Here is a 16,844-nt window from a genome sequence, read left to right on the forward strand (position 1 = left end):
GGTCATCAGCCTGCACTCCACTTTCCAGACTGTTTCCCATATCTCTTGAGTCCCCACGTGGGATAAAAATCTGTCGATTCCACCCTTAAAGCCACGGAACATTCAAACACTATGGGAGAGAGAGTTCCCTCCTGAGTGAAGAAGTTTCTTCTCATCTCAGTCCAAAATGGCCACCCATTTGTCCTGAGATTGTGATCAGTTCACTCCACAATGTGCACATCATGTTCCCCCGTTGGCTAGACGTGGGGGAAGGTGTACCCTCTCTGTTGATCCTGGCCAGTCCCCTTTGGCATCTTGTCTGCCTCAGTGAGATCACCAGCTCCTAATTCCTTTAGACTCCAGAGGGTATCAACCTGATCGATTCAACCTCTTATCATAGGATAGCCTCTCTCACTCGGGGCCCATCTCCTGAACCTTCTGTATACGGCCTCCAGCACGAGTATATCCCTCCTGAAATCTGGAGAGCAAAACTGCACACACCACTTCAGGAGTGGGATCACCAAAACCTTATGCGAGGCTTCTTTATTTCGGTACTTAACTTTGACCTGTATTAAAAGGGAACTAATCTGTTGCCTTTCTAATTGCTTGCTATGCCTGCATGCTGACTTTTTGTTTTTTGTGCAAGTTTAACTCTATTCATTCACGGGATGTGGTTATTGTTGCTGGGGCCAGCATTGATTGACCTTGAGTAGGTGGTGGTGAGCCAACAACTTTAACTTGCTGCACTCAGTGCCATTTGGGAGGAAGTGCCAGCAGTTGGACCCAGTGAACTGAAGGAATGGCTGATATATTTCCAAGTCTGGATGCGATGTGATTTGGAGGAAGTATCTGTTGCCCTTGTCCCCTGGGAGGTTGTGGTTGCGCATTTGGGAGGTGCTGCCTAGGGAGTCTTAGTGAATTTATGCAGTACATCTTGTAGATGGTATACACTGCTGTTACTGTACATTGGTGGTGGAAAGAATGAATTTTGAATTTAGATGTGGTATCGATCCTGGATTGTGCAGATATTCCTGAATATTGTTGGAGCTGTACTCATCCAGGCAAGTGGGGAGTATTCCATCATCCTTGTGGCTTTGTCTTGTAAGCCTTTATGGATAGGCTTTGGGAAGTCAGGATGTGAGTTAGTTTCTACATGATTCTTAGCTTTTTAACCTGCTCTTGTAGCCATAGTATTCATATGATTGATTCAGTTCAGTTCTAGTAAATGATGGCCTCCCAGGATTTGATTTGAACTAGTATCCCCAGACCCATAATCTGGGCCTCTGGATTACTGGTCCACTGACACTAACTACCACCTAACTATTGTCTCCCCTTTGAAAATCCTAACCAGGCATATCTTTTGAAAGTGCAGGCTGAGGAGAAGTGGGATTAATTTGAGAGTTCTTTCAAAGAGCTGGCCTTAGCATGATGAGTCAAATGGCCTCCTCCTCCTGCAGAGTACGGTACTAATGTTGGATGAGAAAGGCAAGCCATTTTTGATTGTTCCATTCTTTAGGTGATAACCGGAGCAGTTGGGTGAAACACAAGCTGAAGGATGGGTCGCTGTACTATTTCAATTTGGAGACGCTCGAGGGGAGCTGGGAGAGACCCAGGGGATTTGTGCAGAGCTCCACACAGATCAGCAGGGAAGAGATCCAGGTATGGTTTCCCTGTCGCTGTCCTGAGCCACACAGCAGCTTCGGAGGAGCTGACAGACCGTGTAAGTGGACATTGTGTGATTAAACCAGTGGGAACAAACCGCTCAATTATGGAGAAGTGTGAGGGACCATCCACTTTGGATCCAGGCGAGACCAGAATTCTTTCCAAATGGCGAGAAGCCAGGAATGGGGAGGTGTAATCTGAAAAGCTAATGGGATGTTATCCCTTACCTCAGGGGCTGGACGAGAAATGGGAGGAAGTGATGTTCACTATTTGAGTTCAGTTCGCTTAGGAGTAGCTGGGTTCAATTCTCCTGTTTTCCACCCCAACTCCAAGCTCTCCCGCAAAGCTCAAGAAGGGCATATTGGCTTGTAAGGGGGTGCATTGCAGATTCACCAGCACAATCCTGGGCTGGAAGAGTTAAATTCTGAGGTGAGGTCCCACAAACTAGTCTTGCATTACCTCGAATGTAGTAGGCAAAGAGGCATGGGGAATTGTTCAGAATGGGGTGGGGATGGGAGAAATGTTAAAATCCCAAGTTTGATCCAGATTGTTCATGAATGATATCAAACAGCAGTTCCTCACACAGTGGAAATCTGGAACACTTCTGTGTCTCCGTGTCTCTCATTATCAAAATAGATGTTCGCATCTTGCTAGGGAAAGAGTTAAAATCAGCCGGGATATATTTCAAAGGTGGAATAAGCTCAGAGGGTGAATGGCCTACAGGTGCAGAAAGCTGTCTAGGGCTCCTGTTGGTCGTGCTACCAAGAGAAATTGTGTGGGTCAGATATGTTGTAGACACTGCAGACTCTGACAACTGCTACCTTTATTCCCCACCAACCGATTTTAGGCCACGGTAACTGGAGTGACAGCTGTTTATAATCGAGAGAGACTCTGGAAGGCGAACGAGGGAATGATCACAAGGCTTCAGGCCCACATGAAGGGTTATCTCATTCGGAAGGATCTGTGCGCTCGCAAAGACTTTCTCCAAAAACAACTGCCAGCCATCGTAACAGTCCAGGTAGAGTGCTTCTGACCTTTCTTCCCGTATCATCCAGGCTGACTCTCCAGTGCGGTACTGAAGAGATGTCAGGTTGTCAGGGATGCACCTCGCAATTGACCCCGCCCATCCTTGTCTCCATGATTGTAAACATCCTGCCACATCCCTTGAATTCCTGACTGACATTGCCTCCCTCCAGTCGATGCTTTCTTTAAAAAAGAAGTGACATTCCTCTTGTTGCCGTGTGTGGAGTTCTGTTTGTTCATTCATGGTATGTGGGTGTTGATGGCTAGGCTAGCACTTAATACACATCCCTTCTCCCAGAGGGGAGTTAAGAGTCAACCATAATGCTGTGAGTTTGCTGGAGTCGCATGCAGATCAGAGTGGGTAAGGATATCCCAGGCCAATAAGTGATATCAGTGAACCTGGTGGGTTTTTCTGACTTGATTTCATGGCCATCATTAAACTGTTTCCATTCAGATTTGTGATGAATTCAGTTTCCACCATCTGCTGTGGTAGGGTTTGAACCTGGGCCCCCAGAGCATTCCCCAGAGCTCTGGATTAATTGTCAAGCAATAATACCGTCATTACCTCCCCTTGATACAGGTCTTGCTCTGCATAAATTGGCAACCACTTTTGCTTCCATAATCTGTCCCCGAGTAACACAGTCTGTCCGAGTCATATAACGTTGTCTGAATGCAACACAGCCATTCTGTTAGAGTGTTTGGGGGAGTGGTGTGAACCTGAAATGGTTGTGCTTCGCTGGGGTGCTAATATTGACCTTTGTGTTCCTGGTTTGCCCGGGAAAACTCTTGCAATGATTACCCACTGATCCGTAGCGTTACGCCTGGAGATTGGGGTCTGGCTAAGCTGCGACATCCTTGTGTTCGAGCAGTCTGCTGTCACCACCTGGGCTCATGTGTTTAAAGAATGGAGTGCCAGTTGAGTTGCACTCCTAAGAACACAATTTCAGGAAAAAGTGGGGGTAATTTGGCAGGATGGGCAGAAAGAAAGAGACACACACAATACTCCAACACACTTGGCAACTAATGACATACTTTCGAAGGATGGTCCATGACTTGGAGTGGTACATGCAGCTCAGATTCTCCAGTGTCTACTGCCCTTCAAGGTCATGGCTGTAATCTTGGGCTGTTCTAGCGTGAAAAAAGACCGTTCAGTTTTTGTATTTGTGTTGGTTCTTTGGAAGAGCTCTTCAATTGATCTTGTTCTCGTACACTTTTCCCACACCCTGCAATTTTTTTTTCCTCTTAAAGCGTTTGTCCAATTCTCTTCTGAACATCACTCTTTTTACTTCTACTAAATTGTTGTAAAGATATCAAAGGCTATGGGCTGGTACCGGGAAAATGGTAGAAGATCAGCCAAAATCTGGGAAAGTGGCAAAGCATGGGGCTGAATGGTCTACTCTTCCTCTTGTTTCCTGTGTCCCTGTTTGATTTAGCAACTGCAATTAACGTGTCAGCACAATTTTTAGCAAGTGTTCACTTAACAAACGCTGCTCTGAACTCGTCGTCACTCTGTGAACCCTTTCTGTAGAGGTGCAACCTCCAACAGTGCAGCACTTGCACCTTACAGCTACTGGAGGTCTAGGCATGGAATTTGTTGTGGTGCCTTTGAAGTGGCACTCAAATCCACGTGTCTGAGGTAAGGTGAGCCATGCACCAAGCCACAGCTAGCACCAAGGTAGATGAAGGTAGAGTTGATAGGCTTTGGTTTGAATCCAGCACCAAGTGTTGGGTTCGCCAACCAATCCATTATACGTACCAGGAGTTATCACCAAATTGAACCTGTTCTTCTCGGAGGTTATTTGACTGTTCAGTTTGATCTTCTGAAGACCTTAGTGACTTTCTTTGGCTCGCCTGTGATCAAATCCAGGAAGGCCTTTTATTCCACACCCCATTTATTGCAAATCCTTTGCTACCTCTCTAAAGTTATGCTTTACCCATTTCTTAATCCACTGCAGTTTGTGTATGAAGGTGTTACCAGATACTGTTAGGTAGACACTTCTAGGATTTTTGACCCAGGACAGTGAAGCAATGGCCGATAATAGTTCCAGGTCAGCACTGAGAGGCTTGGTAAAGTCCTACATGTGGTGAGGTTCTCCTGCATCTGCTGTCCTTGTCCCTCTGGTAGAAGATACGATTTTAGAAGAGGCTGTCAAAGGAGTGTAGATGAGTTACCACCGTACGTTCTCCAAATGGTACACACTGCTGCTAGAGAGCATTGGTGATATTGGGAGTGAATGTTTAAGGTGGTAGGTGGAATGGCAAACAATCGGGGGATGCTTTATTCTGGGTGATGTTGATTCTCTTGTTAGAGTTGGCCATCCAGGCACATGGAAAGAGTTCCGTCACACTCCTGACTCGTGCCTTGCAAGTGGTGTAGGAGTTTGGGGGGCAGACATACGCTGTAGAAGTCCCAGCCTCCTTTAATAAGCTGCAGTTTTTAGGAGGTGGATCCAGTAGCGATATCTGGTCAAAGGTATCTCTCCCACTCACCTCAGGTTATTGACAACTGGCATTTGGAGATGCTATTAAATCTCATGGGAGGTGGTTTTACTCTCATTGTGGCATGACTCTTGCCTCTTATCACTTCAACCCTGAATGTTGTCCAGGCTCTTGCTCTATGCAGATATGGACCATGAAGAATTAGCAGTGGAACTGGGCACTGTAATCATCAGTGAACCTCCCATTTTCCTCTATCCCCACTATGAACAATTGGGGCAGTTTTGTCCAAGGAGGTTGTGGAAGGATTTGATAGGGTCTTTTCTCTCTAAATGGATGGGAAAGAAAATAGACAGAATACAGGGATTCAGATTATCTCGAATGGCTGAGAGGATGTAGGTATAGGATTAAATCCAAGCTATCTAGATCAGAGGCCCGGAGACATTGGTGGTGGAATTTAAATTCAATTAATAAATCTGGAATATGGGGCCATGAAATTAATTGATGTTGAGTTCATTAACGGGAAAAGAGATCACTGTCCTTACGCTGTCTGACTGATGTGTGACTCCACTGACCTCAGTAATACGGCTAACTCTTAGCTGGCCTCCATATGACCATAAGATATAGGAGCAGAATTGGGTCATTTGGCCCATCTAGTCTTCTCCTCGATTCAATCTTGGCTGATATAGTGCTGGAAAAGCACAGCAGATCAGGCAGCATCCGAGGGGCAGGAGAACCGAAAAGTCGATCCTCCTGCTCCTCGGATGCTGCCTGACCTGCTGTGCTTTTCCAGCACTACACTCTCGACTCTGATCTCCAGCATCTGCAGTCCTCACTTAGTCTGCCTGATATGTTTCTCAACCCCATGACTTCTTCCCAAGGACCTATCTTTCTCTCCCTTAAATACACTCGATGATGTGGCCTCCACAACCTTCTGTGGCAGTGAGTTCCACAGATTCGTCTGCCTCTGGTTGAAGAAATTCCTCCTCTCCTCTGTTCTCAAGAGTTGTCCCTTCGTTCTGAGGCTGTGCCCTCAGCTACTAGCCTATCCTACGAGAGGGAACATCATCTCTACGTCCACTCTATGGCGAGCCAGTCAGTTCAAGATATTTTCCGAGATGGGCAATGAATGCTGGTGTTGCCAGCAAAGCCCACATCCCATGAAAAAATAAAGAAAGGATAAAAGAACAGGTTAGTTGGGTGCCTTTAAAAAACAAAGGGATGGCATCAAGGAGGATAAGCGTGGAGCAGATGGATCAAATGACCTGATTTTTAAAAATTTTATTCATTCACATCATCTGTATCACTGGCTAGTCCAGCATTTATTGTCCTTTGGAGGGTGGTGGTTAGCTGCAACCAGCACGTGGTCCGAATGTAACTTTGGAGTGTTTCTGTGTAAAAGATTAATAGAGTCCAGCTGGGTAAAATTTGCGGGTGCACCCAGTGAAAGCAGAATCAATACTAACCTTGAAAAGGAAATCAATCAATACCTAAACAGAGGAGCAATCTGCAATTCTGCCAGAAGTGGGAATAATCACATAGCTCTTCTGAATAGTAAGCCTTAAGTGTGGAATGACTCCTTCTGAGTAATATCATCCAATGAGCAAGCAGCAAAGGTAGTTATGGCTTTTTGAATCAAAAGACGAGACCATTCTTGAAATTATCAATGGGTCCCTTAAGACACAATTCTGCTGCAACATCTGTGCATCATTGTGCCAACATGCTCTGATAACTCGTGGGGAATAAACAGTCCCTTGCCAGTGTCACTCGCATCCAAAGAAAAATTATTTTTCAACATTAGTTTTCTTCCTGCTAAATTTTAAGATTCCAGAATTAAATCCTAAAAGTTATCCTCTTGTTTGTGGTGGCTGGTAACTGTGGAGGGAATAGCATTCAGCTGTGTTTTATGTTTCAGTCGCACTGGAGAGGTTACAGACAGCGGAGAGATTACCAGAAGAGACTTCATCACTTTCGAGACAACACAGATGCTGTAATTAAGGTACAGACCACTTAGCTCTGGCCTTGTGTCATGTAATGTTAATTATAATGAAGGAAGACTGGTCTAAATAGCATGATAAATATTTAAAGATCCTTCAGTGGCTGGTTGGAGTTTTGCTTCAGTTGAGCCCACAGACTGGGTTTGGAGCCAATTGTTTTTTCTTTTCAGTCTCTGCATCCTGTGTTTGGGGCAGTGCAAAAATGGAACGGGGAGATCTCATTCTGTTGCTGGCTGTCCAGTGAATCTACCCACCCCTAAACCCCATCTCCCAGAAAGTTCACAGGGCAGAAGGTCATCAAGGGGGAAGAGCTCCCCAATGTGGAATAGTCCATTGACATTGGTTGCGATGATACTAAGCTTTAAGAGGTACATTTTTTTTTTTGAAGATTGGTTATAAGACAGGTGAGAGCTGTCTATAGAGGAACCTCTATTATCTGGACGAGATTGGCCGGACACTCTTTCGTTTGGTTAATTGATTATTCAGATAATCGATTTTTCCTTAAACAAGGGAAGCGGTAGTGATCGAACGCTGTGCTCAACCAGAGAATTTGTTTAAATGTATAATTTTAATGGGTCTGCTATTTAAACAAACTAATCTTTCAGGGGGGGGGGGCACAAGTAAACCAGCTTAAAACTTAATTTTCTTCAGAGTAACCTGAGAATGGTGTGTCTGTGCCATCCAGGTGCTTATGAAACGGTTCAACCCCAGCTGCACGATAAGAGCGTCATGAGGCATTAACCAGCCTGCGAAATGACTGTTTCAAATTGTGCTTTTATGTAAATGAGCTAAGATGTGTTTCATTATTGAATCACTTGATGAAGCTTCATTTTTAAAGGGATTGCCTTAGCAAAGCAATGCAAAACCTTAATGTGAGCTCACTGAGCATCCTCTGTATTTTAAGCAGATTTTTAAAATTCACTTGTGGGATGTGGATGTCACTGGTGGGCCAGCATTTATTGCCCATCCATAGTTGCCCTTGAAGGTGAGCTGCCGCCTTGAACTACTGCAGTCCACCTACTGTAGGCTGACCCACAATGCCCTGAGGGAGGCAATTCCAGGATTTTGGCCCAGTGACAATGAAGGAATGGTGATATATATTTCCAAGTCAGGATGTTGGGTGGCTTAGCGGGGAATCTTGCAGGGGTTGGTGTTCCCATGCTCTTGTCCTTCTAGTTGGAAGTGGAACCTTTTTTCCTAAAATAAAAAGGTGGCAAATTGAAAGATCAGTGTAAAGAAACTCAGTAGTTGACATGTAGTATAGAGAGTGAAATAAATCAGGATGTAGTACTGATATGGTGACATTAAATTCCCATCTCTAAGAGAAATCTGAGGGATTTGGTGATCTGGGGAGAAAATGAGAGGCAGAGTTGGAGATGAGGCCAGTGAGATTTGATTTGAAGTGGAACCTAAGCAGTAGTAGGAAGATACCTTGTAAAGCACTTCACAGATAAACAACTTGTGCGACAAACACCCTTTTAACGAGACGTGATGGTGGTTCAGCCTGTTTTCCAGAGTGGAGAATGGGGAATGGAGGGAGAGTGGAGGTGAGGTTGCAGAGAGACCATGTTCTCACCGAAAGGCAGAGCGGTCTCGAGGGACTGGCTGACCCACTCCAGCTCCGGTTTCTGGCATTTGTAACATTGCCTGCGCCAGTATTGAAATATCCGATCCTGTGGGAACTTGACAATGTGGATGTTTGGACGATGTTCTCTCCCCTTGTGGGTGTGACTGGAACAAAGGGGCACAGATTAAAAATGAGGGGTGTCCCATATTGACACAGATGAAGTGGAATCTCTTTTCCAGAGTATCATGAGTCTTTGGAACTCTTTCACAGAGCGGGCTAGAGGTGAGGAGAGACCATATTTTAAAGCAGAAGGAGAGAGATCCTTGATTAACAAGGGATCCAGAAGGTCAGAGGATGGGTAGGATGTGGAGTTGAGGCCGTAATTAGATGAGCCATGATTATTAGATTTGGGAGCCGGCTTGAGGGGGTGAATGACTGCCCCCCCCCCCCCCCCTCAATGTTCCATGTAAGCTGCACAGCTGCTCCAATGTTCCCTGCATGGTGATTGGCATTGTGAGCCAGAAAGAAATTTGGAGGGAATGCTGTGCTTGACATGTTCCTGGAGCTTGTGTTCAGTAAAGCACCTTTGTGACTTGTTGCTGAGGGGCTGAGCACCCACCTTGACGTGGTTCAAAAGAGTTAAGGGAAACCTGGGAGAGCTTTTTGCATTTCGAATAATTTGTTGCTGACTTCCCTAAGCCCTATCTTAACATCAAATTCCTGTGTGCTGAACAATGTGGAAAGTACCAAAGTCCTTTTGGAGGCTTGGTTATTTCCAATTCATTTTCTGGTCAATGGTAACCTCCAGGATGTTGCTAGTAGTGATTCAATGATAGTCATGCCAGTAATTGTGAAAAAGGGTGATGGGTGGATTCACTACTGTGTTAGAGATCGTTGTTGCTTGGCAGTTGTGTGGGTGCATTTTACTTGTCAGTCCAAACCTGGATGGTATGCAGGTCTTGCTGCATCTGGATTGAGACTTCTTCAGTATCTTAGGAGTTGCGAATGGTGCTAAGTATTGTGCTGTCATTAACGAAAATCCCCATTTCTGCCCTCCTGATGGAAGGAGTCAGTGATGAAATAGCTGAAGAAGTTGGACCGAGGATACCATCCTGAAGAGCTGTTACTCCTGAACGTTGCTCACCTAGTCAGTTGAGTCAAGTTTGTTAGATTTCTTTTTTTAACTATTGTCTTTAATGTTTTTTTTCTAGATTCAGTCCTGGGTGAGGATGTGGCAGGCAAAGAGGAGATATAGGGCAAGGCTGCAGCACTTCAAGAACAATGTAAGCTTGAGTGAATAAATAATCTACCAGTCAGCAAATTCTCTGCTTAAAGGACTGAACAGGTTTGAAATTGGATGGAGGTACTGGGAGAGATATCAAATGTTGCAAAACCTGGCCACAGCTGCTTAATTCAAGGTTCGAAGCACCCTGTCTGGTTTGTGCATAAGTGCAGCCTTCCAGTGACCACAAACTGTGGGAAAACCACCTCCTCTTTCAAAGAAGAACAAAGAAGACTTACAGCCCAGGAACAGGCCCTGCGGCCCTCCAAGCCTGATCTGATCCAAATCCACTGTCTAAACCTATTGCCCAATTCCTAAGCATCTGTATCCCTTTGCTCCCCACCGACTCATGCATCTGTCCAGACACATCTTAAATGAATCTCCTGCGCCTGCCTCTACTACCTCTGCTGGCAACGCATTCCAGGCACCTACCACCCTCTGTGTAAAGTACTTGCCACGTGTATCCCCCTTAAACTTTTCACCGCTCACCTTGAATGCATGACCTCTCGTTATTGAATCCTTCACCCTGGGGAAAAAGCTTATCTCTATCTAACCCGTCTATACTCTTCATGATTTTGTTGACCTCACTCAGGTTCCCCCCCTTAATCTCCTCCTTTTTTCTAATGAAAACAATCCTAACTACTCAACCTCTCTTCATAGCTCTTCATATCAGGCAACATCCACATAAACCTTCTCTGCACCCTCTCCAAAATGTCCACATCCTTTTAGTAATGTGGCAACCAGAACTGTACACAGTATTCTAAATGCAGCCAAACCAATGTCTTGTACAATTTTAACATAACTTGCCAGCTCTTATACTCCAGTACCCTGTCTGAAGGCAAGCATACCATTTGTCTTCTTGACCACTCTATCCACCTGTACAGCAACCTTCAGGGTACAATGGAACCTGAGCTCCCAGATCTCTCTGCTCATCAACTTTTCCCAAGGCTCTTCTGTTTACTGTATAATTCGCTCTAGAATTAGTCTTCCCAAAATGCATCACCTCACATTTGTCTGGATTGAACTTATCTGCCACTTCTCTGCTCAACTCTCCAGTCTATCTATATTCTCCTGTATGCTTTGACAGTCCCCTATGCTTTCTGCTACTCCACCAACCTTCGCGTCATCTCAACAGTGCCCTCTTCCAGATCATTTATGTATATCACAAACAACAGTGGCCCCAGCACTGATCCCTGTGGAACACCACTGGTCACCTTTGTCCATTTCGAGAAACTCCCTTCTACTACTACTGTCTCCTGTTGCTCAACCAGTTCTTTCTCCACCTGGTAGAACACCATGTAACTTCACTTTCTCCATTAGTCTACCATGGGGAACCTTATCAAACGCCTTACTAAAGTCCATGTATATGACAACAACAGTCTTTCCTTCATCTAACAACTTGGTCACTTCCTCGAAGAACTCTATGTTGGTAAGGCACGATCTCTCCCGCACAAAACCCTGTTGCCTAAAACTGATAAGCCCATTCTTTTCCAAATATAAATGGATTTTATCCCTCAGTCCCTTCTCCAGCAACCTTCCCACCACTGGCGTCAGGCTCATTGGTCTGTAGGTTGCCTGGAATATCCCTACAACCCTTCTTGTATGCGGGGACAACATGAGCAACCCTCCAATCCTCTAGCACCTCTCCTGTGTTTAAGGATGCTGCAAAGATAACTGTCAGGGCCCCAGCTACTTCCTCTCTCGCCTAACTACTTTTCAGCCTTCTGGATTCTGCAATAATTGTTATATATTGTATTTGGTCCTTCAAGCCTGCTCCACCATTCAATATGGTCATAACTGATCTGGCTGTGATCTCATCTCCATTGTCCCATTTGTAGCCTTAAATCCGTTGTCTATCAAAATCTATCTAACTCCCACTTTGGATAAGTTTGAATGCACTATCTTTTTGAGAAGAGAATTATGCATTCTGATGACCCTCTGAGAAAAAAGTAATTTTCCTTAACTTTGTCTTATTCTTAAAACATGTCCACTAGTTTTGGTCTTCCCCACAACCAAAGTCGTCCAGGTCTCCACCCAATCCAGTCCCTCGCCATCTTAACGTTTCTTTCACCTTGCCTGTCTCTCATTTCCTGTATGTTCGAGTTATGGCTTTGTAGGCTCCTCCGTTGTAGCCTTCTCCAGGTACATCTTTTGTTTCTTTGCTCACTGCACTCTCTTTAGCCTTACATTATGAACTTTTTTTTTGGTGTTTAACCTTTCCCATCTTGCTCCCCTCCCCCCGCCCCATTCCACATCTTTCACTCATTCGGAGTACCCCATCCTGCAGGAAGTCCTCCAGACCTAAAATGTTGGCTCCTTTTTTTTTTTCTCCATCGGCACTGCAGAGTGTTTCCCAATTCTCCATGTTTTTGTTTTTTTTGGTTCAGATTTTCTGCATTTTGTTTTTGTGTGGGTGCGTGGCGTTTGTACACAGGGCTTATCACCTTGGAGTGACAGCATTTTAGACAGAAAGACCAACTCTCGGTTCGTGATGTTTAAAAGGATGGGCTCCTCCTCATTGTCTCCAAAGTAGAAGTATTGTGTCCTTGATGCTCCGACTGCCCAGTACAGCTTAATTGCCCTGTTCCTGAGTTCCTGACACTAGATTTCAAATGATATTGTTGCTGTTAATTGGTGACCAGAGCCCATGGGGTGAAGCTGTGCCCACTAAACGTAGGGGCTCTCGTTTATCAGTTCCTACTCTTTTAAATGGGAAGCAAATAGAAAGAGAAGTCGCCTTGACACCATCTACATCAAACATTTCCAGGACAGGATAGCATGAGATTACATGCAGAGTAAAGCTCCTTCTATCCTTTTTGACAGGAAATGATTGGAAAGTAAAGTCATCATTTACTTCATCAGTTCCTGATCACACAGGTTTGGTAACAGATGCCCACTCGACTGAAATCCTGGTACTGTGCTTCCTTGGACTCTCTAAAGACCAATGTTTACTCATTTCTGCAGATTGCTTTGGTGGTGAAGATCCAGGCGTTTGTCAGAGCCAACAAAGCCAGAGGAGACTACAGGCTCCTAGGTAAGGGGTTTGAAGCACTGAATCATTTGAGGTATCTTTGAGACCTGCAGCACCTATCCTTTTCTGTAATCATTGCCAGCTGGCAACCCGCTTGTTGCGAAGGCTCCGAGATGCAATGCAGGCTCTTCTGTATCCATCTTGGTCCAATTCCTCCAAGGGCTCTAGTGGTCTTCAGCGCTGCACCAAAGACGTTGCCTGTTTTTTGTCAGGCTTGCAGGAGCTTTTGCATTCACTCAGATTGGGAGAAAGTGAGGACTGCAGATGCTGGAGATCAGAGTGGAAAAATGTGTTGCTGGAAAAGCGCAGCAGGTCAGGCAGCATCAAAGGAGCAGGAGAATCGACGTTTCGGACATAAGCCCTTCTTCAGGAAAATGAAGAAGGGCTTATGCCCGAAACATCAGTTCTCCTGCTCCTTTGATGCTTCATTCACTCTGGTTAGAGTTGGTCAATCAGCACCACTCACTGATCGAACTCACTGATCGAACTCACTGATCGAACTCACTGATCGAACTCACTGATCGAACTCACTGATCGAACTCACTGATCGAACTCACTGATCGAACTCACTGATCGAACTCACTGATCGAACTCACTGATCGAACTCACTGATCGAACTCGTCACTCTAATGGACCACTGAGGGTGTGCAGCCTTTCAGGTGAAGCTGTAAACCAATGCCCTGTCCTTCTTTGTCCTGAGAGGTTGCAATAGAGGTACCATAATGATATTTTAAAAATATCTTTCACTGGATGTGGATCATCATTTGTTGCCCATCCCCAGTTCCTCTTCATCTGCGCCGATTACTGTGCAGTTTCTGAGGGCAGTTGGGAATCCACCATGTTGCTGTGTGCCTGGAGGAGGGAGATTTTATGAGAAGAGCAGGGCTGGGGAAGATGGGCTTTATCTGCTGGGAAGTATTTAAATTGTGGATTTTTTTTTTTTCAAAAATCTACTTTTGCACAGGCTTTTTTTTTTTATTCCCCCAGCATTAATCGGGCCCTTCATTAGAAAAGCTGCCTCAGAGCTCATGACCCTTCAGTTGTAACTCACAGTTTAGGGAGTCCTGCATTAAATGGTGCAAATTAGCAAATGCTGACCATGATAAAGACCTGTTATTCAGTTCCAATAATATTGACGGAGCTGAATATCAGGCAGAGTGCATGTCATGCATTGATGCAACACGACCCAAGTGGTGTCGTGGCTAGGTCCCAATTTCACCTCTGTGTCTGCAGCTTTAGTTCCATGGGCTATTGAAGAAAATTTTGTTTCTCAAAAAAAACCTTGTATTCCTCAGTCCATGCCCAGAACCCTCCGCTGAGCGTGGTTCGGAAGTTTGCCCATCTCCTGGAACACAGCGACCACGACTTCCGTGAGGAGTGGGAACTGATGCGACTGCGTGAGGAAGTGGTGCAGCACATCCGTTCCAATCAACGCCTGGAGCAGGACCTCAACATCATGGACATAAAAATAGGGCTGCTGGTGAAGAACAGAATCACCCTGCAGGTGAGAGGTTGTCCCAGCCCTTTAAGCAAGGGAACCGTCTGGTTCAATTCCTCTTTTGGCAGGATTGTGCATTTTATCGTGCATGGGAGATTTCAAAAAGGTGGTTTAGCTTGTGTAATTGAGAATGTACTGCAGAGAAGCAGGCCATTCGGCCTCGGGTCTTTGTGCTCCTCACATATCCTTATTATTATTTCTTAACCCCCCCCCCCCCAACCCTGGGTCACACTATCCTTCTTTTCCTTTCTTGTTCTTGCATCTATCCAAGTTGCCCCTTCTGTGTTTCTCTCCTATTTGCCTCAAGCATTCTTTGTGGGTGCAATTCCGCACACTCCCTGCTCTTACGGTTGAAAACATCTCTCTTGGTTTCTCATTTTAGGCTTATTTGTGACCATCTTGTGTTTACAGCACCTACATTTGATCTTTACTGCCTACCCTTTCTTAACGGCACTGAGGGTCTTCCTACAACCACCAGCTCTACAGTGGTTCACAAAAGCAGTTCACCACCTGCCTTCTCCAGGGCACTTGGGGATTGGCAGTAAACGCCAACAACTTGAAAACAATTTACAAAAAAATTAGGAATGAATCTGCAACCTCGCCACTTTGACTCTGTCAAACTTTGTCATGGTTTTTTTTAACCTCTATCTCATCACATCTCAGCCTTCCCTTCCTAGAGAAGCCTTCCTCAGTTCCTTTGGCACTTTGTTGACAATCGTAATTTCTCAGTTCTGGTATTATAACGTCTTGGCTCTGGTATCATCCTTGTACATTTCCTTTTGTGCTTTCTTTAATGTCTCCTTGGTCTTGTTTAAAGTGTGGAGACTAGAACTCTGTGCATTGACCCCCAAGTGTGGTGCAAATTCTAGGAAGGACAGAAACCAAAGCATGGCTGTCTTTTGTAGATGGTTCAATTCTAAATCATTCTGTGTCTCAGACTGTTATCATAGTTGATCGCTTGCTCCCTGTACCTCAGAAGTTTTTAGTCACCCAAGAAGGGGGGTTCCTTTATTTCTTGCTGGTGGTACAATATGTCATTTCTACTTAGCACTTTGCCATTGATATAATTTCTCGCATGTATTGACTGTCTCATGAATGTCACTGTCCATAACAGGGTACAACTTCAATGATGATGCCACCCATACCCATTCTGACTGGTATGGAAGTAGACCCTTTTAGTGGTTACTTCCGAACACCCACCCTTTATTTGTTTAGAATGGATTAATTCTTCCATAGAACAGCATAGATAAACGCTGACTTCAGGGCCATGATTTCTGTAAGGTTTGTGAAGGTTTGTAGCTCAGGTTGAGGTTTAGGGTGTAGGTTTGCTCGCTGAGCTGTAGGTTTGATATCCAGACGTTTCATTACCTGGCTAGGTGAGGTCACTTGGAGGTCGCCACTGATGATGTTACCTGGCCAGGTAATGAAACGTCTGGATATCAAATCTACAGCTCAGCGAGCAAACCTACACCCTAAAGCCATGATTTCTGAGTGATAGTTGGTGTCTAACTCTGAGCCATCATGCTTGACTGGGGCCCTGAACCCTGGACCTCTCTTTTTTCCCCCCCCCCCCCTGCCCATCTACACTGTTACAGTTGTTGCTCGCGATTGGAGTAGTGTTGCTGGACAAAGAATAGATGGCAGTGGGCTGACATGCCTGGTAAATCATGGACAAAATTACTTCTTTTGAGCCAAAGATTTTATTGCAGTTGACGATTTAGTCATCGTGCTGACCTGTGAGTAAAGCATGACTTCACTGAGCCAGTGCCAAAGCTTTATGGGGCATGGGGATGTATCTCCAAGACAACCTGGGACACTGTTGCTTTCAATTTTGTAGGAAGTGGTTTCCCACTGCAAGAAACTTACTAAGAAGAACAAGGGTCAGCTAGAAGACTTGATGGTGATCGACAAGCAAAAGGGGTTGAAAGCTCTCAGCAGACAGAAGCGGGAGAAACTGGAGGCATATCAACATCTCTTCTACCTCCTGCAGGTAACCGTGGTTTCGCAGCGACAATGTCTCCTCCTGTCACCCCACTTGATTTTCCCTCGCCATCTGTTATTTGGCTGAAGGGGTAGATTCCCCGGCCTTCCGATGGAGTGAGGGAGATTGTAGCAGTGCTTGCCTGATCTCGAGGGGACTGGAGCACAGTGTGGGGAGGGTGGGAAGACTTGTTTTGCTGCTGTTTTTTGTTTTAGTCACCTTGTGGAGTGGGTACAGCCACTGTTGAGCAAGCGAAGACACAGAGCAGGTCAGCTGCGATCTAATTGAAATGAAGGAACAGGTATAAGAAGGCTGAATGGCCTTCTCTTGTTTGTTTGGTGTTTAGTTTCCACCCCTCCCTTTGCCCTGTTATCTCCCCACAGCATCA

The 16,844-nt window shown here is 45.2% G+C and overlaps 1 protein-coding gene across 1 annotated transcript in view; it reads left to right on the top strand.

The window, feature by feature from the left end:
- The window catches only part of iqgap3 (IQ motif containing GTPase activating protein 3), a 106,049-nt gene that overhangs the window by 41,361 nt on the left and 47,844 nt on the right, over window positions 1-16,844 (top strand). The window contains 7 exon segments of the mRNA XM_087984967.1: window positions 1,496-1,638; window positions 2,489-2,659; window positions 7,016-7,099; window positions 9,876-9,947; window positions 12,911-12,980; window positions 14,273-14,481; window positions 16,313-16,465. Of these exon segments, the coding sequence (XP_087841093.1) occupies window positions 1,496-1,638; window positions 2,489-2,659; window positions 7,016-7,099; window positions 9,876-9,947; window positions 12,911-12,980; window positions 14,273-14,481; window positions 16,313-16,465 (902 nt within the window).

Source organism: Chiloscyllium plagiosum, unplaced genomic scaffold (genome assembly GCF_037043375.1).
Source record: "Chiloscyllium plagiosum isolate Xiang-an unplaced genomic scaffold, Cpla_swu_hap1 HiC_scaffold_50, whole genome shotgun sequence".
Lineage (NCBI taxonomy): Eukaryota > Metazoa > Chordata > Chondrichthyes > Orectolobiformes > Hemiscylliidae > Chiloscyllium > Chiloscyllium plagiosum.